Raw genomic sequence first — 27,329 nt, forward strand, 5'->3', positions numbered from 1 at the left:
GTTTCCCAGTGAACCGCCTTGCCTGACCTGATTCCTTCAGAGCGGGACCCAGAAGTTGGCCAGCTGAAGGCAGAAAGAAAACTCTTGAAGGAAACAGTCTTGAAGTCAGTAGTGACGATCACGGAATCCAATCAAAGTGACTGAGGTAATAAAGCACATTCAAAAACAGATATAAATAGCAGGTGTGATTCTGGGGGAAAGTGAAGAACGCACAACAGCAACGAAAAGACCAAAACAATAAGGTGTATGTAATCAGATTAAATCCCTAAGATTATGGGGGGAAAAAGCAAAGATTTGAAAGAGAAATATGAAGCTGAAAAACTCTATTCTATTGTAAAAAGCAGTCGAAATAGATGGCATAATTATTTGCCTCTATGTCTGAAATGCTTTCAGACAGCCCCTGATAGAATTTTCGGTTGATTCTGAAATCAGCATAAAAGATGACAGCACGGGGGCGCTTGGGTGGCGCAGTCGGTTAAGCGTCCGACTTCAGCCAGGTCACGATCTCGCGTTCCGGGAGTTCGAGCCCCGCATCAGGCTCTGGGCTGATGGCTCAGAGCCTGGAGCCTGTTTCCGATTCTGTGTCTCCCTCTCTCTCTGCCCCTCCCCCGTTCATGCTCTGTCTCTCTCTGTCCCAAAAATAAATAAACGTCAAAAAAAAATTTAAAAAAAAAAAAAAAGATGACAGCACGTAGCAGACTGCTTGCCTCAAAAGGTACGGAAATAAAACATGAATCAGGAGGATGGAAGCCAGTCTAATGGTAACAACTCCAACAATGTAGACATGACCCATTTCCCCAGATTAAAGCAAGTAGCCTCAGATTGGGAATAAATTTCAGGGACATCTGGGTGGCTGTCACTTAAGTGCCTGGCTCTTGATTTTGGCTCGGGTCATGATCTCGCAGATCGTGAGACTGAGCCCCGCCTGGGGCTCTGCACTGAGTGTGGAGCCTGCTTGGGATTCTCTCTCTCCCCCTTGCTTTCTGCCCCTCCCCCGCTCACGTTCTCTCTCAAAATAAATAAACATTAAAAAAAAAGAATACATTTCAACGAGCTGCTGTTGATGAGAGAGACACATCGAATAAATATTTGGGGGCCTTTACCATGTTTCAGGAAAATTATTTTCCATGGCAGACACTGAACAGATGCACAATGATGAAGATATAATAGTCCCCTGCTTCACAGAGTTTATATTCTGGGGGGGGAAATGAAACCAGACAGCTAAAAATAAGGTACCAAGTTTGGATCCCACAGGCTAACCCATGGAGAAGAAACAGTGGCAATAATTAACTCTACAAAGTGTAGTTTAAGGAATACGTTTTAATGAGATACAGGAGGCATTAAACATTTAGAAGAGTCATCACGAACAGGTAACTTATACGCACCAATCAACAGGGAAGTGTAATACAAAAAGCAGAAATTCAGACAACAAGGAAACAAATGGACGGGAAAGCAATTAGACTGGGAAGTTTCAAACTCTTCATTATCTTCCTATGTGAGATCAGTTAGTCAAAAGTAAGAACGTGAACAACGTCACTAGAAAGTTAGAATGAACAGATAGTGGACTGATTTGCCAAGAAGAGTGCAGCTCCCCAATACCCTTTCAAAGGATACACCAACTTTTCGGGCGCCACTGAAATATTTACGAAAAATTGCATGCAACCCAGGCACCAAGTCCCAACAAATTGAGAGAATTAGCAGACGTGTGTGCGGGCTGATCCCAACACAACACAAACAGAAATTAAACTTAAGCCTAAGGGTACCCATTCAGCTGCTTCCAGTCCCATGGCTTTAACTGCTTTCTCTGTGGTCCACTCCACTTTTTGTTTTCATCCCAGTAGGTCCGGGTGTTCCACAATATCCTCCACCCAGAGTTTCCTTCATGAAGGCTCTGGGTGTTCTTAAACTGGACCCACAAATTCTAGCCTGGGCATCTCCGAACAGAGGCCACTGTGACGGGATCCAAGAGGTCGAGCTTTAAGGGAAAGGCACCTGGCCAACACATCACTCCCTGTTCACGGAGGCTGCCCCGCCTGGAGAAACCACGCCTGATCGACACTCTTGGGAGAGCATCAGATTCTATGCCAACAGTCTTGGCATCCAATACTGTCTCAAAATCTCAGAATGCCAGTTAGAAAGAACCTCAGAAATAATTAAGCTGAGTTCCCATGTATCTTTTATATTAATAATAAAATTTACTGAGGACCTACTATGTCAGGGACTGGAGAGTATTGTTAGGCACTCTACAAGTGCAAACAGCAGCCCGGATCTGTACAATAGGACTGTGAGGTTGGTTCCCAAGATCTCCTCTTGGCTCCCCCAGACCCACTTTCCACCCGCCTGCCTTCTCCTTTGGATTCTCAGCCCAGAAGTCTGCATCGGTGGCTTCTGTTCTGTTTCTCTCCACTTTCTGCTCACGCCTTTGTAAACAGGCTGTGTATCAAACTCTCCCCAAATTACTCAGTTTGAATGTGCCAGCCGTTTCCTGGTGGGACCCTGACTCAAAGGGAGGTAGTGCCGTCCCCATTTCGTGGATGAGCAAACTGAGGCGGAGAGAGCGGAAGTTGCCCAAGGCCGTGCATTTGGAAGGAACAATCCTGGGATTTCGAATCTGTACTGACTCGCGCCACAATTTTGCTCTATTATTCCTAGGCCTTTGTTGACATTGGTGGAGACAGGCAGGCATGACGCTGGTGGTCTCTTCTATTTCGGTCGGGAGAAAAGAGACGGGAGAAACAAGAAGGGCCACCAGAGCTGCCCCTCAGGTTGAGTGGGGCTGAGGTAGACACCCTTCGGGGAGCAGGTGGGGCAGGTGGCATGTATTTGCTCAAAAAGGGCAGCACCATTTAACGGAAGAACGTACGTGTCGCACTCTAGAGTTCTTACATTTAAGCAGCCCACTCTATAGATGAGGAAACTGAGGCACAGAGGAGAGGCACAGCCTTCCCCGAAGCCACCTCCCTACTAAGTGGTGGGTCTTGTTCTGGATTCCAGTCCCACGTGAAGCCAAAGCCCTTACACTTTCAATAGGGCCACTTGGAGGCGGGGGGGGGGGGGGGAACCATCTACCCCGCACGTTCAGTCATGTGCCCCGGGAGCCATCTGACTCCAGCAGCTCCCGTGGGATGCTGATGGCACCGCCACCAAGCCCTCCCTCCATCTCACTATGAAGGGCTCTCACGGTGGGCGTTTTACAGATCAGTCAACTAAGGCTCTGGACATCTAAGACGCCCGAGGTCCCAGGGTTAGCGAGCGCAGGAGCCCATTCTGCAGATGAGAAGAAAGGGCTCGAAGATCATCTACGACCACACAGAACCCAAAGGGGGCCCTGGGGTCCTCGAGCCCTCCTCCCCATCCCGGGACGCGCTCCCAGCGCCCTCCCTGGAGGTGAGATCTTAGGCTTCTTCTTTAATTACGGACCGGGAACCGCCACACCCCACATGCCCTGCGGGCTCCGGACCCGGCGACGCAGGGTAAGGCGAGGTCCGGGAATCCACACTCGCAACCGGCGTTTGCTCGCCCCCCTCCACCCCGTCCCCGGCTGCAGGTGGTTCTCCTGATCTGGCAAAACTGGGAAACGGCCCACGCCCTCCGGCGCCGCGGTTAAGCCCGCGGCCGGCTCCCGGGGCGGGGCGGGGCCAGGTGCGCCCGGGGCGGCCCGCGGCGTAGCTCCGCCCCGGGGGCGGGGCCTCACCTGCGGCGGGCAGGTGGGCGGCTACCAGGTAACCCGGGCCTGGCCCGGGAGGCTTGGGCGCGCGCAGCCGGCCGCGGCCACGCCAGGGACCCAGGGACGCGGGCAGGGGCGGCCGGCGGCGGCCGGGAGGCTGGGCGAGGGGCACCCCGCCTGTTCACCATGGTCGAGAGACGCTTCTCTCGGTTCCTGCAGAAGCTCGCCTTCCGGGGCGCGGGCCACCTGTACGAGCCGCTGGAGAGGAGCGAGTTGGAAATCTTGGTGAGTCTGGGCGACCCGGCGCGGGCCGTCCGCCCCGCCGCACCCCACCCTCCCCCGCGCCCCCGCCACTCGCCCTCCCCACCCCGGGCTCTAGAAACAAGCCGTCTTCAGAGCAACGCCAGGTCGCCAGGTCGCGTTGCTACCCCGAGCCGGGCACGCGCCATTTCACCCCCCTCCCCCCCAAAACAGCCCATTTTGTGGATTTGAAAGCGAGGCAGAGGGAGCTTCAGCGGGTCCCTTAAGAGGCACCTGGCCGGCAAACGACCTAGCTGGGCACTCCAGCTGGGTTTCTCCGACTGCAGAGATTTTAAATTCCTGGGTCTCTGCACACAGGCTGCTATATGGATCGATGGGTTGATTTTTAAGTTACTTGAATTGAAAACAAAATCAAAGCGATGTAAAGAAAACAAAAACATTTGGCGAAAATGTTTTAGCAGTAAGAGTGATAATAATAATAATAATAATAATAATAATAATGGTGAAAATGCTTCCCGCCTCTCCAGCGCGCTTTTGAAATGTACTCAGATGTGTATGTTGACTTTGCAGCCTCTAGGGGACCCTCTAGGATAAATCTACAGGATTATCAGGCCGGGAGCATGGGTGGGGGGAGGCTGGGGGGGGGGGCGGGTAAGGGAGGGGTAACTAGCAGCTGAAATGACAAAAGTATCCAAAAAAGCCCGTGCCCTTGGTGAAGCCAGCGTGGGTGGGTGACCCAGGAACTTTCTCCGGAGCTTTGCAAGAATGTAAGCTTTGCGTCCTGCATGCTAGGAGAGCCGAGAGCGCTGGATTCTTGCAAAAGCATCCTGGGGTCGTTGCCCTTTGTTTGTTTGTTTCTTCCTTTCCAGCATAATCAGTCATTTCAGAATAAAATTCCCGAAACAGTGCCCTGGGCGAGCTCAGGAGAATACAACATTGCAGTGGCCTTCTGACTGGGGAAGGGGAGCCTCACAGTTAAATTCACTTCCTCATGGAAGAGATCGGATGAAAAAGCTGGACTTAAGCTATTGGTTTTTCCTCCCAAAGAATGACAGACAACAAGTCCAAACGCTTTGCTTGTATGTTGCTTAAACGTTTGCGCATTTACAAAGTAGCGCGTTGCAAAGGAACGTCCGCGAGCGTTCTGGCACCAGCGTGGGAGACCGCAGAGCCGGGTAACTAACTAGCAGGCCTCACATAATCTCTGTCTTTCTGAAGCGACGTGTGGCTTCAGCGTGGATTGGATGGATGTAGGGTTCGGTCATTTTGCTGAGGTCCGTTTCTCTACCCACGTGCCACGCAGTGAGTCCTGTGAAAGGAGGTGGAGGTGGGTTTGCCGACGCTGTGATTCCTTTCTCTATTTTTTCTTTCTTTCCATGCTTTGGTTTTTTTTTTGCATCAAGCTGGGTGTTTTGCAAACACTCCTGATGTGTAGTTGGTTGTGATTAGGTTTTATAGGCTGTCCAGGTGTGGCTGGTGGCCACGTGGCCAGGTGTGAGGATGATGTAACAAACAGGTGCTGGGGGGAACTTGATCTCTGCATCAAAGCGGACTTCCTTCCCTCCAGATCTTTTCCGAGGGCGCCCCCCCACCCCCCTGCCAAGGGCGCAACAGGTCTCTAACCTGCCTGTAGGTATGTTGGGGGGCTCACCCACCTGGTTGTGGACCGGGATGTTCTCAGCAGGACCCTGAATGGCGTGTGATGGGTGGCCTGGAGGTGGGGAGTGGCGGGGAGGCTGGCGACCCTTTGCAGCTGGCGGCAAAGGCTGGCTGAGAAACGGAGGGTCCGGTCTCTCAAGGCGCCCCGTGCAAACCCAGATTACACTAAATGTAAATGGGGGTGTGATGAGAGTGGAGGCTGGCAGGCGAGGCGGCCTGTTGACTGCCAGCTCGGCTCAGAGTCTGAAACCTTCTTTGCTCTCACACTTACCCCACCCCCCGATTTTGAACCCTTTTTTTTTTTTTTTTTTTTGGCCAAGAAAAATTGACAAAGAAGCAGAGTGTGCTCACAGCGACCATTTCCACGCGATTGTAACTGTCTTTTATGAGCACTTGTAGGCAGCGTTCTGGACGGCCGCCGAGCCTCCCAGCCACTTTGCCCTGTCACCTCACCTATGATACTAATTATCACTGAGTACTTGCTGTGCCTTCTTTCGGGTCTCTCTGCACTGAGGTCAGTTTTATTACCATAATCGTAAGATAGATGATCGGTTAAGTGTCTGACTGTCGGTTTCGGCTCAGGTCATGATCTCACGGTTTTGTGGGTTCAAGCCCTGCATCGGGCTCTGTGCTGACAGTGTGGAGCCTGCTTGGAATTCTCTGTCTCCCTCTGCCCCTCTTGCACTCCCTCGTTCTCTCTGAAAATAAATAAACTTAAAAAAAAAATGAGATAGATGAGGACATCGAAACTCACAGGGGGGGCCAGGTGCTAAGGGTTAGGGGTGGAGGAGAAGAAGCACACACTCCCAGCTCCCCTGGCGCCCCCTCCTGGTGGGCAGAGATGGGTACCGGGCTGCTTAACGGCGGGTGGGTAACACCCGGGAGGGAGAGGGATGCTTACTTTCCTACGAGTGGCCAAGATCAGAGTGGTGTGCCGGGAGAGGGACAGAGCTCACAGGGGCTCTGGGCGGAGGGGGGCGAGGTGCAGGGGTTGGTGTGAGAAGGGTGAGGTCGCAGAGGTGAACCACGAAGAGCCTCTGGGCCCTCGTGAAGAGTTTGGGCTGTATCGCTAGACAGGGAACCATTGAAGGGTTTTGAGTCAGGGCATGACGGTCGTTCATTCATTCACAGATGAGCCAAACATTAGGAGCGCAGCAGAGAAAACACGCGGTCAGGCTCGCGTTGTGACGATATCACCCTTGGGTTGCGGGAAGACAGTGCGCAGGAGGGAGTTCTGAGGCGCGCGCGCACCCACACGCATGCACGTTAGTGTTTCCCAAAATAGAACGAGAGGACTTGTTGAAGAAATGTCCTACAGCCCTCAGGTGTCATCCTAAGTCATTTGTGCCACAAGGCGGCTTAAGTAAGTATAAGCACAGGGGCGCCTGTGTGGCTCCGTCAGTTCGGCATCCGACTTCCGCTCGGGTCATGATCTCGCAGCTCACCAGTTCCAACCCATGTTGGGCTCTGTGCTGACAGCTCAGAGCCCAGAGCCTGCTTCGGATTCTGTGTCCCTCTTTCTGCCCCTCCCCTGCTCATGCTTGTGCGCTCTCTCTCTCTCTTAAGAATAAATAAACATTAAAAAAAAAGTATAAAACTTGCAGTAAACGTAGCTGTGTGCATATGATGTAACTCAACAAATCAAACGGAGTTTATAGTGAAATCATAAAGTACAAATGAAGCGACTGAGGTTTGATGTGACTGGTGATGTTTTATTTAAACCCGACCACTGACGTTGAATGATTGTATTAGTTGTCTGTTGCTGTTTAACAAATTACTCCAAAATGCAGTAGCCTAAAACAACAAGCGATTATCTCGTGGTTCCTGTGGGTCAGAAATCTGGGTGTGGCTCAGCCGGGTGCCCCTGGCTCTGGTCTCTCGTGAGATTGCTGTGCAGTTGTTGGCTGGGGATGTGGTCTCATCTGAAGGCTCATGTTGTGGCAGGGGAAGGATTCCCTTCCAAATTCATTCTTTTTTTTTTAACGTTTATTTATTTTTGAGACGGAGAGAGACACAGCATGAACGGGGGAGGGGCAGAGAGAGAGGGAGACACAGAATCGGAAGCAGGCTCCAGGCTCTGAGCCGTCAGCCCAGAGCCCGACGCAGGGCTTGAACTCACGGACCGCGAGATCATGACCTGAGCTGAAGTCAGACGTTTAAATGACTGAGCCACCTAGGCACCCCGGAAGTGACATCTTATCACTTCTGCCGTGTTCTGTTCGTTAGAAGTGAGTCTGGGGGCCCCTGGCTGGCTCAGTCAGTAGAATATACGATTCTTGGGGGTGTGAGTTCGAGCCCCACATTCGTGGAGATTACTTAAATAAGTAAAACTAAAAATATATAAAGAATGAGTCTAGGTGTAGCCCATGCTTGAGGTGGGACAGGAGGAGGGGGTTGGATTCCATAAGGGCGTGAATCTCAAGAGGCAGGGGGTAGAGGCTGTCCACCACAGCGGTGGAAAGGAGTAGCTTCTTACACGAGATCAGTCACATAAAAACCAGAGCCACGCCTGGGACGTAGTCTGCTCAATAGTTCTCTCTTTTTCTTACTGTTTTCCTTAGTCTTGAATTCTAGTCTTGATTTAGGCTCCTTTTCAATTTTGGGTTTGATAATGCCCAGGCTGAGAATGTCCGATTACACGTATGTGTGCAAAATGGCATTTAAATCTGTCGAGAGTCTGTTTGCTAGTTTGGGATGGCCAGCCTCTTCCTTAAGCACAAGGGACAGCAAGCAGCCTATGAATGTCTGTTTTCAAGGCTGTCCCGTGGTAACCGTAGAATTGGCCCATGCACTTGAAGGTAAGGTGAGTCTCGGCCAGTGGGGGGGGCGAGAAGATCCGTCGTTCTGTGTTGGCTATCATACTTGGTGCTTCTCAACCCTGGCGGGTAGCTATGCCCCCCAGACTGGATTCAGGTCAGGCTCTGCTTACAATGTGGTGACACCACTCCGTGGTTCGGTACTTCTGAGTTGACTTGTCGATACCGTCTGTTGGGTCACGATTCTGTTCTCTTGCCAGTTTTCCTCTCTGAGCCACTGAGAAACTTTCATCCCTGCGGGGTGTCATGTGACTCTTGTCACCGATGCACATGTGGGCCCTAGTGTAGCATAACAGTGCTTTGTCATCGATTGGCCCCCAATGGTCTCTTTTAAGTAGGGCAATCATTGGAACACATCATCAAAGTTCGAAAGTTCTTAGAAAACCGTGGGCTCTTGGGAATAGGATCCCATCCTAGAAACTCTGCCCCAAATCCCAATGTCTTGAGACTTGTTATTAGGGGTGGCAGATCCCAAATCTCCAGAGCTCCTCAGGGGAAGGGACTAGAAGGCTTGTCGGTGGCTGTCTTCTCTCTGGGTGTATCGGTCCAAATGTCCTGTTCTAGGTAGGATACCAGTCATATTGGATGAAGGCCCATCCGAACGATTTCACTTTAATTTAATCACTTCTTTGACGGGCCTCCCTCCGAATACAGTCGCCTTCTGAGGTACTGGGGGCTAGAACTCCAACATATGAATTTTGGAGGGACGCAGTTCAGCTCATGACACAATGTTCCTTGTAGAATCTTGAAGGGTATTGGTGGGGAGGGGCTGTGGGCCACAGTGGGAAAATATGTAATCTTCTGTTGAGGTTATAGACACTCTTGAAGTTGTACTGTTAACCTCACCCACCTGCCCTACGTCACCGGGTGGAAAATGGGTGGACTGGGTTCTTCCAGCTCCGCCATTTTCCCCTTGACCTTCCATTGGTAGGGAGGGAAAAGAGCCCACCTAAGCACTTGTTTGGCCCGCCTTGAAACTCAAGTGCTTGATGGGAAAGAAGGGCTCAGGATAGACTTGAAGCATCTGGAACAAAGGCAGATGCTTCACAGAATCATTCTTTATCTTTCAAACCCTTAAAACCAAACCACCGTGTTAATTCGATCTGGTCATTTCACCCCCTGGCCCCAGGATCCTCCTGTCTGTCTCTCCATCAGGACTGAGCTTGGGGGTCCTTGTGGGCAGGGGGAAAGAATATCGGCCCAGGAGACTACTCTCCACCAAGAGATCTTGGTTAGTGCTTGAACTGGGACCGGAAGCCCAGAGTTCCCGCCCGGGGTCCGTTACTTACGGCAACATGAGTTTAAGCATATTTACTTAATCTCTCCACTTTCAAATATCCTTGCCTGAAAGTGGGGACATTTGTTGTAAGGATCGGTAAAAGTGTGGGATTCCCTTTCTGCCTTCAAGGTTCCTCGTCAGTGCATTTCACTGGCTTTCTGTGAAGAAGATGAGATTAGGGAATGTATGCAAATACTCAGCACACTTCTTTGCTCACGAGTATGCCCGCCTTCAGGGAATGTAGTCATTAAAAAGGATCAGAAAATAAACGAGAAGGTTTAAAACTCTTTGTACATGCCTGGTCCAAAAAGCGATAATTTTTATTAAAACCCTTTGTACAATGCTCAGTTCAAAAGGTGACAGTAATTTTGGGGGCGCCTGGGTGGCTCGGTTGGTTGAGCATCCAACTCTGGATTTTGGCTCAGGTCATGATCTTGCAGTTCATGAGTTCAAGCCCCTTGTCCAGCTCCTCACTGACAGTGCAGAGCCTGCCTGGGAGTCTCTCCCTCTCTCTCTCTCTCTCTCCCTCTCTCCCTCTCTCTCTGCCCCTCCCTGCTCACACTGTCTCTTTCTCTCTCAAAATAAATAAATAGACTTCAAAAATTTACAAAAGTGATAGTAATTTTTAAAAAATATTTATTTTTGAGGGAGAGACAGAGCGTGAGGAGGGGAGGGGCAGAGAGAGAGAGGGAGACACAGAATCCGAAGCGGGCTCCAGGCTCCGAGCTGTCAGCACAGAGCCCGATGCTGGGCTCGAACTCACGAACCGCGAGATCATGACCTGAGCCGCAGTTGGACGCTTAACTGACTGAGCCACCCAGGCGCCCCAAAGCGATAGTTCTTTTTCTGAAGAGTCTCTCACTGTCTTGCAGTCTGACTTGGGTCAAGTGCACGGCCCTGCACCCGGAGAAGTGCTCCGTGTTAGGGGCAGGAAGGACCGGGTACACAGTGCGCGGGGCCCAGCACAAAAGGACAATGTGGGGGAAACGACCAAGAATTTCAAGATGACGACGGCAGGGCATTGCCTGGAACACACGCCCTCCTGGGCGCGCCCGTGGGGCTGGCCCCGGTGGGGGTCATTGGCATGAAGTCATGAGTGGGACATGCTAGCAAGTTCTTGCTCTTTGGTGTCCGTCCCTTCAGCCCCCGCATAGACCATCCTTCTGGCTGTCCCCGCTTTAGTCGATTCTTCCTGTAGGGCAGCTGCTGTCCAGATGCGGTCTGGTCCCAGCGGTCTGAGTCTTTACAAGCCCGTGCGTGGTTCCGATGCCCACTTGAGCTCCTTGGACAGCTGTCCTCCTGTTTAAAAAGACTGACCCTACCGAGTGGAGTTTATGGTCTGGTGGGGTCGACAGAGAGCTATCAAATACTTCTAGTAGTGAGTATATAATTACAAATTAAGAAAAGCCCCACGAAGGAGAGCACATGTAAGGCAGCAGCGGGACACAGCCTGTGTGTGTGTGTAGGTGGGGGGGGGGTGGCGAATGGTAGGGACTACTGCAACCTGGCTGCAACCCTGGAGACTTCCCGGAGGAGGTGGCAGCCCTTTGGCGAGCTGAGACTTGCACCCAAGCTACTACGGATTGCCCCAAGCCCAGCTGGCCTCCCTCCTCTGGTCTGGGAGGTTCCTGTTGCCCAGGTGGATTCTGCAGTTAGTTTCATTCTCCAGGGTCAGGAGTCCTCTCACTGTCCCCCTCTGTCCTTCTCTCTGCCCCTCCCTCCCCCAAATTCCAGCACCGAAATGCGAGCACGAGGAAATGCCTTCCTGGACCATTGAATTAGGCTAATATTAGTTACTGTTTTTCACTTACCTTTTGTGAACCAAGAGCCTTACACATTTTTCTTTCCTCCCCCTTTCTCCTTTCTAAAGGATTTCTTTCCCCCCATAAACCACAATAAAAAGGTGCACATTATGAACTTCCTCCTTCTCTGGGTGCTTTTTCGCTCCTCCTCAGCGGGGGGTGGAGGGAGGTACTGTTTGAATCTAATCAGCTGGCAGCAGTCAGAGGCGTGGCCCCTTGCTGTGCAGTCCTGAGAGGCTGCGGTCAAGATCACTGAAGCCCGCAGCCCAGGCCCCCCCCCGGGGGGGGGGCAAAATGACCCGGAGCCAACTCAGTGTTCTGTACAACGGGGTGTTGTGACGGGGTGAAGGCAATGATTCAGTATGTATAAAGCATTTAGGGCAGCCCCTGATCTCAGTAATTATTGTTTATATGCAACTACACAAGTGTCTCTTTAAAAACACAGACATAAAATCACACTGTGCACGCCGTCTGGCCCCCCCCTCCACCAGCCTCTCCATGCAGTAGATACAGATCAAGATCGTTCTTCTTCAGTGGCTGCATAGACATTTCTATTTCACCCACCTCCTACTGATGGGCATTTGGGTGGTTCCCCCCCCCTTTTCTTTTTAATTTTTAGAAGAATGTCCCAGTGAACATCTACGGGTGCACCGTGCTGTGTTGAATCCTTATAAAAAATCCCTGCAGAAATCTGAGGCTTAGGAAGTGAGGCACCTTCCCCGGGGTCACGCGGCCGTCCCAGGAATTCGGACCCACGTCAGGTGTAGGGGATGCTTGAGTTCTCCTGACCTCCTCCAGCCCACGTTTCTCTTCCATAAAGTTACTGCTGTCCTCGCCGTGATTAGTAAGTGTTTCATGGAGGGTCGTGTCGAGGCTGTTTCTCATACCTTTCCACTCTGGTGTTAGCATCTGTGGGGGGTCCCTGCCCAGATCGATGACGCCTCCAAGAGGAGCTGATCTGCTAGTTCTGTCCCTCGCTCATTGATCCCTTGGTGTTCAGACCGGAGGGAGCGCTGCCCCCCTCGGCGTGCCCATTCATTCATTCATTCATTCACTCATATTATCATGAATTCCTATTTGATAAGGGGCGCCAACATTTGTTACCATCGTTTTTAGTTTCATGTCCCCGGTCTGGCCAGTAGGAGCATCTGCAGGGTGACTGCCATGTCCCCTGGATGTTTTTTCCATCGCTCTTGGAGCCCGTCCTCGTTTTCTGGCGTCACAAGAAATTCCAGGCTCATTTGGCACTTTCCCAGCCCCAGCCCTGGAAGCAGCCATTTCTCCACTCTTTCTAGTGGAAGAATGGAATTTAGAAATCAGGATCTGAGGGCAGGTGGCTCATGCCACTGGGGTGTTATGGCTGCCGAGCCCTCTCGGAGGGGTGTGTGTGTGTGTGTGTGTGTGTGTGTGTATGTACACTGTGAGATCAACATTTACTTGTATAGCTCTGTCTGTGTGTACTATATATATATATATATAGAGAGAGAGAGAGAGAGAGAGAGAGAGAGATGTAGATATATTCCTATATACCCTAACCACGTGGATATATATATCTCCGTACCCTAACCTTATATATATATCCCTATATACCCTAATCTCTCTCTCTATATCCCTGTATACCCTGACCACATAGATATAAATATATCTCCATACTCTAACCCCAATCCCTATATACCCTAACCCTTTATACCCAAACCCTATATATATATATATATATATATATATATATATATATATATCCCTATATACCCTAATCTCTCTATATACCCTATATACCCTGACCACATAGATATATATATCCACCCTAACCCTATATATATATATATATATATATATATATATATATCCCTATATACCCTAACCCTTTATACCCTAATCCTATATATATCTCCCTATATACCTTAGCCTTAGCCCTATATATATATATATCCTTATATACCCTAATCCTTTATACCCTAACCCTATATATATATATATATATATATATATATCCGTATATACCCTGACAACATATATACATATATCTCCATACCCTAACCCTATATATATATCCCTATATAACCTAATCTCTCTCTATATATCCCTATATACCCTAACCTATACACCCTAACCCTATATAATATACCCTATATACCCTAATCTCTCTCTCTATATCCCTATATACCCTGATCTCACACACACACACACACACACACACACACACACATATATATATATATCCATACCCTAACCCCAATCCCTATATACCCTAACCCTTTATACCCTAACCCTATATACCCTAATCTCTCTCTATATCCCTATATACCCTAATCCTTTATACCCTAACCCTATATATATATCCCTATATACCTTAACCCTATATATATATATATATATACATATATATATATATATCCCCCTATATACCCTAATCCTTTATACCCTAACCCTATATATATATCCCTATATACCCTAATCTCTCTATATATATCCCTATATACCCTGACCACATAGATATATATATTTCCATTCCCTAACCCTATATATATATATATATATATATATATACACACACACACATATATATATATCCCTATATACCCTAACCCTTTATACCCTAATCCTATATATATATCCCTATATACCTTAGCCCTATATATATATATCCCTATATACCCTAATTCTTTATACCCTAACCCTATATATATATATATATATATATATATATATATATATCCTTATATATCCTAATCTCTCTCTCTCTATCCCTCTATACCCTGACCATAAACAAATAAATAAGTAAATAAGTCCATAGATCCCAACCAATCCCGTGAATACCCCGGGGTTGGTGCCCCTCCATGTTCCTAACTCCTGACACCAGTGAGAGTGGTCGTGTCGACCTACCGCGCAATCGCCCTGCCTGCACCCAGTCTCCTCACCTTCCCGCTGCCCCCGCCTCCCGCCCCGGTTGTGTCGGCCACCGCCCGGCTTGGGGTCTCCTCATTTGGTCCCTGACTGCACTGGCCATCCTGGCAAAAACAGCATCTCATTTTGTCCCGTTGGTCGTGCTTTGTTGTCTGGGGTGACACCACCGTCTCACACGCACCGCAAACCCTGCCTAGGTGTACTTCCAGGGCCTGGAACACACATCTGAAACCCATGGCGACCTAAGGCTGGAACTGGAGAAGCCCCGCGTCAGCAGTCCCATCCAGTGCGTGGGGATCATTCCCGTCTCACAGAGGAGACAAGCTCAGAGAAGTCAAGGGCCTGGCTGAGGGTTGCACAGCAGGTTGCGGGGGAAGTGGGGCCCCCCGATCAGTGAATCTCGGTGAGCCGAGTCGGGGGCCAGGCAGCGGTCCCTCCGCCCAGTTGGCTGATTTAGGGTTGTTTCCCCCTAACATCCAAGAGTACTGGGCAGGCCCCGTGGGGTTACCAGCCTCCCTTTGCTCTGTGCACCCCAGGGGGTTGCCCTCCCCACCCTCCAGAGCGTCTGCTAGGTCTTGGGTTCCCCAGGTTCCTTTCCTTTCGCTAGGAAGCCCCCTTCCCTCCTGCACAGGTTCTGCCCCTCTCAGGCTTGGTCTGCAGGCTTTTCCCCCTTTGAATCAGCAACCTATGCAGGTGACTCATGATTCAGGAGGCGACAAAAGGGAGGCTCTCTGGGAGGCCGTTGCTGCTTCCGTCCTCCAGCCGCCCAGCCCCAAAGACAACCAGCCTGTTTCTATTCCCTTCCTGTCCTACCCAGGCTAGCTGCTTACTCCCAGTCTCGTGCACCTTTTTGCCTTCTCTTGTTAGTGGCACCACCCCTTGGGCAAACCGCCTGGCAGGGGCCCCTATAACTCAAGGCAGGTGTACCTATGAGCCCGCATTTCCCTTCTGGGTGTGTTCCCCGGAGAGACGAGGGCTCACGCCCGCTCAAAGACCTACACACGATAGCATGGCTCGCGGAAGGCGTTGTGTGTGAAGGCCAGACCAGACGCACCTGACATACCCAGCCACATGCAAATGGTTAAGTGAATTGCGGCCCGTCTGGGCCACGGAATACTTGAAATAGGACCGGCCATCTAAAGACGATGCGTGACAGTTTTGTTTTTGATTTTAATCCACGTCGTACGTGCGGGGAGAAACACGGGCGAGTCTCACCGCAGTAACATTGGGTGAGAGGGGCCAGACACAGGAGGACAGCTGTATGGTTTGTGTTCATTTACGTGGGGCTCCAAAATACAACAAATCCACGCTGGGGGAGATCGAAACGTTGCTCATCTTTTAAGGAGCTACGAACCGAGAGCGGGCACGGGGCAGCCTTCTGGCTGCTAAAGAGATTCTCCGCGGCGTCGGCACGGGGTCCCCGGGGGAACCTGTCTGCGAGAATGCATTCAGGTGCACACTCCCTAACTGTGCACCCGACTGCGTACAGGACATACTTCAGTATATGTTTAATGTTGTCCATACAGGTAAATCAAAAGCTTTCACAATCTGATTTTTTAAAAAATGTTTTAAATGTTTTTATTTATTTTTGAGAGAGAGAGAGACAAAGCGTGAGTGGGGGAGGGGCAGAGAGAGAGGGAGACACAGAAGCCGAAGCAGCTCCAGGCTCCGAGCCATCAGCACAAAGCCCAACGCGGGGCTTGAACTCACGAACCGTGAGATCATGACCTGAGGCTGAAGTTAGACGCTCAGCCAACTGAGCCGTGCAGCCTCCCCTTGACCGGTCCTTTGTTAATGGACATGGGGGTTGTTTCCAATAGTTCGCTTTTGTAAACACTAGTGCAGTGGGTGACTTGGAAGAGATACTATCCTGCAGTAAATAGGTCTGCAAAAGAAAGTGCTAGAATGGATCAGCTTTAGGCTTGATGTTGCCACGTGGCCTTCCGCGAGGGCTTGTCTGCCTTCCTGAGGATGAAAACTCGCTCCCCCGGCCCCGCAAGCCGCAAACTTCTTGAACCTGACCTCGCAGACAGGTGAAGACCGGCTGTGGCCGTTTTCAAATGCGCTCTGGTTTTCAGCGAGTTTGATTATCCTTTTACATGTCAGTTACTTATCGATCGCCTTCTTTCCACGAACTCTTAGTGTCTCTCTTCCATCCATTTTTGAAAACCATGGGCCGATGGTCTCTTTCCTTCTTCGTGAGTATGCGCTCCTCGTTCGCTCGGGGGCCATTCACCGTCAGTGTCACGAGCTGCAGGTGTCTCCCCGGTGCGGTGCTTGTCTTTAGACTTGGCGTGCCGTGCTTTCTCCAAAAGACAACCCCGTTGTTACGCGGTGAGTTTATCAAGCTTTTTCGTTCGTGGCATCTGGCTTTGTCTTGTGCTCAGAAAGTCCTTTTCCCGCTGAGATTAAAAAAGAACAAATGTAGGCCATGATTTCTTCGGGTACTTTCGCAGTTTCTCTTTGTCCTGATTGTCCTCCTTGTTCTTTTAAACAAAGCGGCTGGTGTCATTTGTCAGTTGAGGGCGAGGACTGTGTCTGCTTTCCCGGGGTACCAGGCCTGGTTTCCTGCACAGCGCGAGAAGTTGGGGACTGGATGAGGGACCGACAAGGGCTCGTTTGACGAGCGGAGACAGCACGGGACGCAGGCCGGCCGCACTGGCCGTGGCACAGGGCATTTGCTCTGCCATCACCAAGGGGAAGTCTGCAGCATTGCCTGCAGACAACGTATTTTTACAGGACCCCGGTGGTTCTCCAACTGTGGAGTGCCTCACTGTCCCCTCGAGGGACTGCTAATGCATGGATTGCAGGGTTCCTGCCCAGAGCTTCTGATCCGTGAGATGTGGGATGGGCCCTGAGAACCTGCCTTTCTAGTGCGTCCCAGGTGACGCTGGGCTGAGGACCCCTCGGCGAGAACCACCAGGCTGAGGCATAACCAGATAGTTCACAGATGCCTTAGGAGAGACTGTCGCGGAAGTCTTGGAAAGAAGGAAGCTTTTGCATTGAGTTGGGGTCCTTTGCCCCTCATCTCCAATGTCCCCTCCGTAATGACCCTGTCCGATTGTTCTTGGGTTACCGTGACCCGTACGTTGTTCCTCTCCAAGTGCCTTGATCCCAATAAGGCATCCACCCACACTATGAGACTCATTTTTCTCTTTTTTAATTTATTTAGAGAGAGACAGAGACAGCGTGGATGGGGGAGGGGCACAGAGAGAATCTCAGGCAGGCTCCGCCCTGTCAGCGCAGAGCCCAGTGTGAGGCTCGAACCCGCCCGGAGCCGAAATCGAGTCGGACGCTTGACCGACTGAGCTCCCCGGGCGCCCCTACAATGGGAGTCTAGAGGAGTCAGGGCTGTGTGGTTCACTGGGCCCCTGACTTCCTCTGCGGCCCCTGCCCTCCTTCTGGAACCCTTCCGAGTCACGCTCTGTCCCTTCGAGTTCCCCAAACGCACCACGTGCTCTGCTGGGCACCTTGCCGACTGTCCTTCTTGAGCCCAGCCGGTCCCTCTCCGCTCCCTGGGAACTCACTCCTGCATCTGCTTTGAGGATGCTTTTACTCACGACTCCCGAGCCCCACCCCTCCTCAGAATCACACCCCTGCCCGTCTCCTCTCTAGAGTGAGGTGTCCCCATCATGGCCCTGCCACCTGGGCCACGGGTGTCTCTCGGCCTGTTCCTTCCCACTGTTCCCAGATTTGCAGACACCGCGTTGCATTCGCATTGCAGATAGAGAGTAATTTTTTCGCGGGCGCGTGTCTTCATGCAGCAGTCGGCGAGCTCCCGATGTATATGTTCCCTTCCGCTTTCTGGGTCCCAGGCACTGCCCTTGGGGCCCCGTGTCTGGTTTCCTGTTACCACACCCCCCCCCCCGGGGAGACTTACAAGCCTCTGCTCTTAGAACCCTCACTTTCCAGAGGGGGAAACCAAGGCATGGGGGAGGTTTTGCACCAACGTGTTGAAGAAATAAAGGTCTAAGGAATGTTTAAAGAAACAGGGAAGCAATCACTCGGGTCTAACTCCCTGAGGGTTTGCGACAAACCGAGTCCCCCGGGCTGGACGGGAAGGCAGAGAAAGCCTGGCTTCTGGCTCAGGGAGGCTGGCCCGCCCTCCAGGTGCCACGCAGGCACTTGCTCCGCAGTGAGCTCACGTTGCCAGCCGACTCGGCTGTCAGCGAGTGTCCTATTTGCCCCTGGTGGCTGCTTTGGAAGCCACCGCTAGGTTAAATATCCGCTCCGAGCCGTCTCTGCTTAGTGAAAACACTCAAAGTCCGAACGTTCCAGACCCTTTCCTTAGGGGGTTGGGAGGCCCCATGCCTGGCAGGCGGCTCTGTGTACTGTGGGCAAACAATACTTCGGAGGTCACAAAGGGAGGTCACCTATTGCATGATCCTGTTTATGTGAAATATGCACAACAGGTAAATCCGTAGAGACAGAGAGCAGAGTGGTGGCAGCCGGGGGAGTGGAGGGGACTCACTGACAGTGGCCACAGGTCTCGGGGGAATGAAAAGGTCTTGGAGCTAGAAGGAGCTGGTGGCCGCATAACACGGGAGATGCACTAAATGCCACAGAATTGTTAGAGGGTTAGTTTTAGGGGCGCCTGGGGGGCTCCGTCGGTTAAGCGTCCGACTCCGGCTCAGGTCACGATCTCGCGGTTTGTGAGTTCGAACCCCGTGTCGGGCTCTGGTGCCGACAGCTCGGAGCCTGGAGCCTGCTTCGGATCCTGTGTCTCCCTCTCTCTCTGACCCTCCCCTGCTCCCTCTCTCTCTTCCTCTCTCTCTCTCAAAATTAAATAAACATGAAAAAAAATAGTTTTATGTAATGTGAGTTTCGTCTTAATTTTAAAAAGAGAATAAAGGAGAAGGGAGAGGTGGCCCCCCACATCAGGCTTGACAGGAAGCGGTGCCCAGAGGGCACCTGACCTCCATCAGGATGTGCCACTGTCGAGACGAGGGGCACACGCTGGGATCCTCACCCGATGGATGTCTGCGAGCGTGTGTTCAGGAGGGAGCGGGTGGGCCACCTGCGAGCGTCCCAGGGCAGAAGCCACCCACACGCGAGCGGGGCACGGGGCCCACGGGCTCAGCCCCCCGATCCAAGGGCTCCGCTTTCTGAAACGGACAACCTTGCAGTGAGACAGGCTGAGCCCTCGCCGGTGGTGTTTCGCCGGTGGTGTTTCGGGTCCCTCGGGACATGGGAGGGGCTTGGGAAGGGCGGCGGAAGTGGGTTGAGAGTGGGAGGTGAGAAGGTGGGGGCGGTGAGTGTTAACCACCCCTTCCCAAGCTTGACCGTGGCGGATGAGAGAAGAGAGTGTGGGCGTCTCCGATGGGGAGCCCGGGAAGGAGGCGGGTCTGGGCTGTACTGAGCCCTTGACACGCCGCCCCTTGCCCGACTCGACGAAAGCCCCGCGAGGCCCGTATCATCCCCCCATTTTGCAGACGCAGACGTTGTGATCAGGGAAGCCCGCGGCGACACGCTGGCAGGCGAGCCCGGGCCGTGTCCTGGGCGACACCGTGATGAGGGCAAACGGAGGCTTGTGGCCGAGAGCAGGCGTCCAGTCATCCGTCCGGTGGCGTCGAGGGCACGTGCGTCTTGATTGGTGTCCTCATCTGGTCTGGGGGGACGTCAGGACAGAGTGATGCTTCTGTGTCTCACGCAGGGGTCACTCCCTCTGTGCTGCTGAGGTTTTGTGCCCCATCAGTCCTTGCGTGTCCTGTGTGTGTGGGACCCCACCCAGCCGGTGCCAGTCGCTCCCCTGTCCCCCCAGTGATGACAACCAAACACGTCTCCAGGCATTGCAGAGCTGCCCCTGGGTGACAACGCCTGCTTCAAAATACATCATGGTGGGGGCGCCTGGGGGGCTCAGTCAGTTGAGCGTCCAAGTTCGCTCAGGTCACCATCTCGCGATCTGTGAGTTCGAGCCCCGCGTCGGGCTCTGTGCTGACGGCTCGGAGCCTGGAACCTGCTTCGGATTCTGTGTCTCCCCCTCTCTCTGCTCCTCTCCTCGCGCTCTGTCTCTCTCTCAAAAGGAAATAAACATTAACAAAATTTTTTTTTAATAAAAAAATAAAAGTACAGTGTGGTGTTTTATCCCGAGAGCCACTGGAATCCGATGTCTCAAGCCTGGTGTGTGCGTGCAGGGTGGGTCTCCGGAAAGCTCCTGACAATCAGGGGCGCCCGTGGAATGTGATCACTGCTGTGCTTTTTGGTCACGGCACAAGTGAGAACAATCCCCGGAAGTGGACGTGGTTGGCAGAGCGTTTGTTTCTTTCTTTCTTTTTAAAAATGTTTATTTATTTTGGTCGGGGACGGGGCGGGGTGGGGCAGAGAGAGAGGGAGACATGGAATCCGAAGCAGGCTCCAGGCTCTGAGCTGTCAGCACAGAGCCCGACGCGGGGCTCGAACTCACGAACCGAGAGATCGTGACCTGAGCCGAAGTCAAATGGTTCACCGACTGAGCCCCCCGGGCGCCCCTTGGCAGAACATTTCTTTTTTTTTTTTTTTTTCAGTATATGAAATTGATTGTCAAATTGGTTTCCATACAACACCCAGTGCTCATCCCGAAAGGTGCCCTCCTCAATACCCATCACCCACCCTCCCCTCCCTCCCACCCCCCATCAGCCCTCAGTTTGTTCTCAGTTTTTAAGAGTCTCTTATGCTTTGGCTCTCTCCCACTCTAACCTTTTTTTTTTTTTCCTTCCCCTCCTCCGTGGGTTTCTGTTAAGTTTCTCAGGATCCCCATAAGAGTGAAAACATATGGTATCTGTCTTTCTCTGTGTGACTTATTTCACTTAGCATCACACTCTCCAGTTCCATCCACGTTGCTACAAAGGGCCAGATTTCGTTCTTTCTCATTGCCACGTAGTACTCCATTGTGTATATAAACCACATCTTCTTTATCCATTCATCAGTTGATGGACATTTAGGCTCTTTCCATAATTTGGCTATTGTTGAGAGTGCTGCTATAAACATTGGGGTCCAAGTGCCCCTATGCATCAGCACTCCTGTTACTCTTGGGTAAATTCCTAGCAGTGCTACTGCTGGGTCATAGGGTAGGTCTATTTTTGATTTTTTGAGGAAACTCCACACTGTTCTCCAGAGCGGCTGCACCAGTTTGCATTCCCACCAACAGTGCAAGAGGGTTCCCATTTCTCCACATCCTCTCCAGCATCTATAGTCTCCCGATTTGTTCATTTTGGCCACTCTGACTGGCGTGAGGTGATATCTCAGTGTGGTTTTGATTTGTATTTCCCTGATGAGGAGCGACATTGAGCATCTTTTCATGTGCCTGTTGGCCATCCGGATGTCTTCTTTAGAGAAGTGTCTGTTCATGTTTTCTGCCCATTTCTTCACTGGGTTATTTGTTTTTCGGGTGTGGAGTTTGGTGAGTTCTTTATAGATTTTGGATACTAGCCCTTTGTCCGATATGTCATTTGCAAATATCTTTTCCCATTCCGTTGGTTGCCTTTTAGTTTTGTTGGTGTTTCCTTTGCTGTGCAGAAGCTTTTTATCTTCATAAGGTCCCAGTAGTTCATTTTTGCTTTTAATTCCCTTGCCTTTGGGGATGTGTCGAGTAAGAGATTGCTACGGCTGAGGTCAGAGAGGTCTTTTCCTGCTTTCTCCTCTAGGGTTTTGATGGTTTCCTGTCTCACATTCAGGTCCTTTATCCATTTTGAGTTTATTTTTGTGAATGGTGTGAGAAAGTGGTCTAGTTTCAACCTTCTGCATGTTGCTGTCCAGTTTTCCCAGCACCATTTGTTAAAGAGACTGTCTTTTTTCCATTGGATGTTCTTTCCTGCTTTGTCAAAGATGAGTTGGCCATACGTTTGTGGGTCTAGTTCTGGGGTTTCTATTCTATTCCGTTGGTCTATGTGTCTGTTTTCGTGCCAATACCATGCTGTCTTGATGATTACAGCTTTGTAGTAGAGGCTAAAGTCTGGGATTGTGATGCCTCCTGCTTTGGTCTTCTTCTTCAAAATTACTTTGGCTCTTCGGGGCCTTTTGTGGTTCCATATGAATTTTAGAATTGCTTGTTCTAGTTTCGAGAAGAATGCTGGTGCAATTTTGATTGGGATTGCATTGAATGTGTAGATAGCTTTGGGTAGTATTGACATTTTGATAATATTTATTCTTCCAATCCATGAGCATGGAATGTCTTTCCATTTCTTTATATCTTCTTCAATTACCTTCATAAGCTTTCTATAGTTTTCAGCATACAGATCTTTTACATCTTTGGTTAGATTTATTTCTAGGTATTTTATGCTTCTTGGTGCAATTGTGAATGGGATCAGTTTCTTTATTTGTCTTTCTGTTGCTTCATTGTTAGTGTATAAGAATGCAACTGATTTCTGTACATTGATTTTGTATCCTGCAACTTTGCTGAATTCATGTATCAGTTCTAGCAGACTTTTGGTGGAGTCAGTCGGATTTTCCATGTATAATATCATGTCATCTGCAAAAAGTGAAAGCTTGACTTCATCTTTGCCAATTTTGATGCCTTTGATTTCCTTTTGTTGTCTGATTGCTGATGCTAGCACTTCCAACACTGTTAAACAACAGCGGTGAGAGTGGACATCCCTGTCGTGTTCCTGATCTCAGGGGAAAAGCTCCCAGTTTTTCCCCATTGAGGATGATGTAAGCTGTGGGCTTTTCTTAAATGGCTTTTATGATGTTTAAGCATGTTCCTTCTATCCCGACTTTCTCAAGCGTTTTTATTAAGAAAGGGTGCTGAATTTTGTCAAAGGCCTTTTCTGCATCGATTGACAGGACCATATGGTTCTTATCTTTTCTTTTATTAATGTGATGTATCACGTTGATTGATTTGCGAATGTTGAACCAGCCCTGCATCCCAGGAATGAATCCCACTTGATCATGGTGAATAATTCTTTTTATATGCTGTTGATTTCGATTTGCTAGTATCTTATTGAGAATTTTTGCATCCATATTCATCAGGGATATTGGCCTGTAGTTCTCTTTTTTTTACTGGGTCTCTGTCTGGTTTAGGAATCAAATAATACTGGCTTCATAGAATGAGTCTGGAAGTTTTCCTTCCCTTTCTATTTCTTGGAATAGCTTGAGAAGGATAGGTATTATCTCTGCTTCAAACGTCTGGTAGAACTCCCCTGGGAAGCCATCTGGTCCTGGACTCTTATTTGTTGGGAGATTTTTGATAACCGATTCAACTTCTTCGCTGGTTATGGGTCTGTTCAAGCTTTCTATTTCCTCCTGATTGAGTTTTGGAAGCGTGTGGGTGTTTAGGAATTTGTCCATTTCTTCCAGGTTGTCCGATTTGTTGGCATATAATTTTTCATAGTATTCCCTGATAATTGTTTGTGTCTCTGAGGGATTGGTTGTAATAATTCCGTTTTCATTCATGATTTTATCTATTTGGGTCATCTCCCTTTTCTTTTTGAGAAGCCTGGCTAGAGGTTTGTCAATTTTGTTTATTTTTTCAAGAAACCAACTCTTGGTTTCGTTGATCTGCTCTACAGTTTTTTAGATTCTATGTTGTTTATTTCTGCTCTGATCTTTATTATTTCTCTTCTTCTGCTGGGTTTAGGCTTGGCAGAAGGTTTCTAGGCAGCAAGGCACTTGGGGGCCACGTCGGGGATGGGGGCTGGCAAGAGGGAAAAGCGGAATCCGCTCTGTCTCTTTCAGCTGAAGTAAGAGGTTGGCTGATGCCTCCTTCCTCCTTCCCGGCGCCCAACAACCTGCTTCCTGGAAAAGAAAAAGATGATTATCATGTCCCGGGGGACAGCATACTAGGAATCGCTTTGCAGAAATACCTAGCCTTTTCCTGATTGAGCTCTCCTGTGCTGTCTTCCCGTGCCCTCCAGATACTTCCTCTGACTTCTATCCAGGCCTGCCTGATACCCAGAGCTCGGCTGTGCCCCCCGCTTTGCTTGGGTTATTGCAAACGACACGCAGGAACAGGCCGTGATATCACCTCTCAGCATCAGGGGCTTTCGCTACAACGTAGCACATACATGACCACGAATCCCAGAAGTTCAAGCTTCGAGATTCTGAACGTGTACGTTGTCACCCTTCTCTCTCCGCTTTGCGAGTTCCAATTCCGTAAAATAAGTTTGCTTAAAAACAGATGCATCAGTAACAACCGACTGCTGGAAACAACCCAAAGGTCCATCAAGGGTAGAACGGGCAGGGGCGCCCGGGGGGCTCAGTCGGTTGAGCGTCCGACTTCGGCTCAGGTCATGGTCTCGCAGTTTGTGAGTTTGAGCCCCGCGTCGGGCTGTGTGGTGACCGCTCGGAGCCTGGAGCCTCCTTCGGATTCTGTGCCTCCCTCTCTCTCTGCCCCTCCCCCACTCACACTGTGTGTCTCAAAAATGAATACACGTTAAAAATTTTTTTCTTTGAACTACAAAAAAAAAGATAATGCGCACTTTCTCCGTGTATGTTATGCTTCGAAAATAACGCGTCAGTACAAAATTGCCGCTTGCTTAACAGCAATCCTGCTTTTTTCCGCAGATTGGTGGACAATGTGAGCTGAAGGCCATCGAGAAAGAGAAAACAGTGGTGGCTCTGTCACCCAAGGAGGCGAGCAAATGCCACAGAGAGGACTTGGCCAGAGCGTTTTATGTAAGAATTGAATTTGCGTTTGATGCTGGGATGGGGAGGCTCTCAGTTTCAGAAGAAAGCCCCCCACAGCCCCGATTTAGAATTCTGTGTTGTTCTGCGTTTTTCTCACCACTGCTAGAAAATGCGACTCCTGTTGAGCCGTTCCGACATCCCACGGGACCATTGTCATCGTCCATTGTCATCGTCGTCTCGTCATTGGAGCTGGCCCTCGTGGGGCCCTTACCCGAGGGCAGGCGTCCCCCCCAAACCTCTCTGTACTTCTCTTACTCGGAGACCCAGAGAACGCGGTCACCCGCGTGGTCCTGGAGGAGCAGGGCAAGACTTGAATCCGGGCGGTCTGACAGAGCTCAACCCCGTAACCCCCGCCTGTGCACACGCGTTCTCTTTTATACGCTGGGGTGATGTACCTTTGGGGAACGACCACGTTCCCTCGCATAATTATTGCTCTAATGCTGTGCAAAGAGCTTGGAGTTGTATCTGGCACAATGCCAGGTCATAATTATTACAGATAATAGTAATTTGAGCCCTTGTTTCTAAGGACGGGCCTTTTCTCCGTTTTTTTTCTTTTTAATTCTTAATTACGGTAACACGCTCAACGTAAAACGTGCCATCGTCCAGTGTACCGTTTGGGACCGTTGAGCGCATTCACGCTGGGTGCAACCAGCCTCCAGAACTTTCCGTCTTGCAAAACCGAGGCCCCGTCCCCGCGAAACATTCGCTCCACGCTCCCCGCCACCCGGCCCCTGGCACCCGCCTCCTCCTTTGCACCTCTGGGAGTCTGACCCCTCTAGACGCCTCACGTAGGGATGTGGGCCGCAGCAAGCGGAGATCCCATTTTTAACTGGGGGGGGGGGGTGACCCTCCATACCGCTCTCCACGGCAGGTGCAGCATTTGATGTTTCCAAGGCGAATTTTTTTTTTTTTTTTTTTTAAAGAAGTAAACAGAAGCGTTTCTACGTTTCTGGAATTCCTGGCTACAGTTTCCTTCATTGAAATTGTGGCCCGAGGTTGTCTTTTCTGCTGTAATTACAGGGCAGGAGGGCGGTCCGATTGAGACAGAACTGGACTGTGGGCTTTCCCCTTGTCTCTCTCTGTCCCTGTTTGCTCAGGGCCTTTCAACAAGTTCCTTCTCCTCTGTGGACAGCCCGGTTTCCTTGTCCACGGTGGCAGTGGCCGGCTTCCGGAGTGGAAGCTCTGCGGGGTGGGTTCCCCGGTCCTTCCTGGCCCTTCGGTGAGCCGGTGCTTCACCGTGTCCTTCCAGGTGGACTTACAGAACGGGCTGTCCGAGTTCTCGGTGTCGCAACGCAGGCTGGTCCATGGCTGGAATGAGTTTGTCGCCGATAACACCGAGCCCGTGTGGAGGAAATACCTCGATCAGGTAGGGGTCTTGCCTTGCGTTAGCTAGTGTCGGCCCGAGCGTGTGGAGTAGCCGTTCGGTGTTTAGATATTGGTTGGAGGTGTCCTTGGACCAGTCTGGGCTGCAGGGCGGCCGTGCGATAGAGAAGGCTCCCTGCTCGTTCGGGCTGCCTTTAGCCTGATGGCCACGAGCCGCTCACCAACTCCCCAGGCAGCCGTGACCGTGAACGATACCTGCCCTTCGCCTCTGCCCTCGGTGCTGGCCCAAAGCCAAGTGGAAGGCACACGAGTCCGATGCCTGGAAGCCACAGGGAAGAGGAAAGAAAGCTTTGAAACACACGTGGCTGCAAATTCTGATCTGGAAGTCAACGAACGCCCTTACCGCCTACCCAGTGCCAGTTCAGAACCCCCCGGTTAACAGGCTGACTAGCCCAGACACCTGCAGACATCCAGACTGCCTCGGTTTCCCCTCCTGAACCTGACACTTCTCCCTCCATTCTGTGGTACCCCGGCTGCCCCAGGCTTCAGCGGCCTTCCTATTGGCTTCAGCACTTAAAGCTTCGTGATTGGCCGCTTGACGGACCAATCACAGCCCTCTGTGCAGCATCCTCTGTCTCTACTCCCCTCCAGTCCCCTCCCCCCCCCCCCCCCCCCCCCCCCCGCCGCTCATTGGTCAGGTCTCGGCACACTGGGGATATCTTTCAAGGACGCGTTTGGCACCCAAGTCAGCTTCTGGGTGCCTAGGTGGCTCTAGCCAGCCCAGAAGCTTCCCGGAATCCCAGGGTTGGAAGGCACCAGTGGAGGCTCCTGGAAGTTAGAGTTCAGGGAAGCAGGCGAACACAGGCGGGGGGACTGACGGTCTCCCCTTTGCAGCTGGGCCTCGGTCTGTCCAGCCCTGACTGCCCCTTCCTGCCTCGGCTGTGTTAAAACTCCTACAGGGGCGCCTGGGTGGCTCCGTCGGTTAAGCGTCCGACTTCAGCCAGGTCACGATCTCG

General features: G+C 51.0%; 1 protein-coding gene across 1 annotated transcript in view; it reads left to right on the top strand.

Moving 5' to 3' along the window:
• Positions 1 to 3,853: 3,853 nt before the first annotated feature.
• Positions 3,854 to 27,329, top strand: part of ATP2C2 (ATPase secretory pathway Ca2+ transporting 2) — a 62,280-nt gene continuing 38,804 nt past the window's right edge. The window contains exons 1-3 of the mRNA XM_047078847.1: positions 3,854 to 3,952; positions 24,868 to 24,978; positions 26,240 to 26,356. Of these exons, the coding sequence (XP_046934803.1) occupies positions 3,854 to 3,952; positions 24,868 to 24,978; positions 26,240 to 26,356 (327 nt within the window). The remainder of the gene's footprint in view (positions 3,953 to 24,867; positions 24,979 to 26,239; positions 26,357 to 27,329) is intronic.

Source organism: Lynx rufus, unplaced genomic scaffold (assembly GCF_022079265.1).
Source record: "Lynx rufus isolate CCGP_SWC_20201006 ecotype Redwood Valley unplaced genomic scaffold, mLynRuf1.p SCAF_16, whole genome shotgun sequence".
NCBI classification, from domain to species: Eukaryota; Metazoa; Chordata; class Mammalia; order Carnivora; family Felidae; genus Lynx; species Lynx rufus.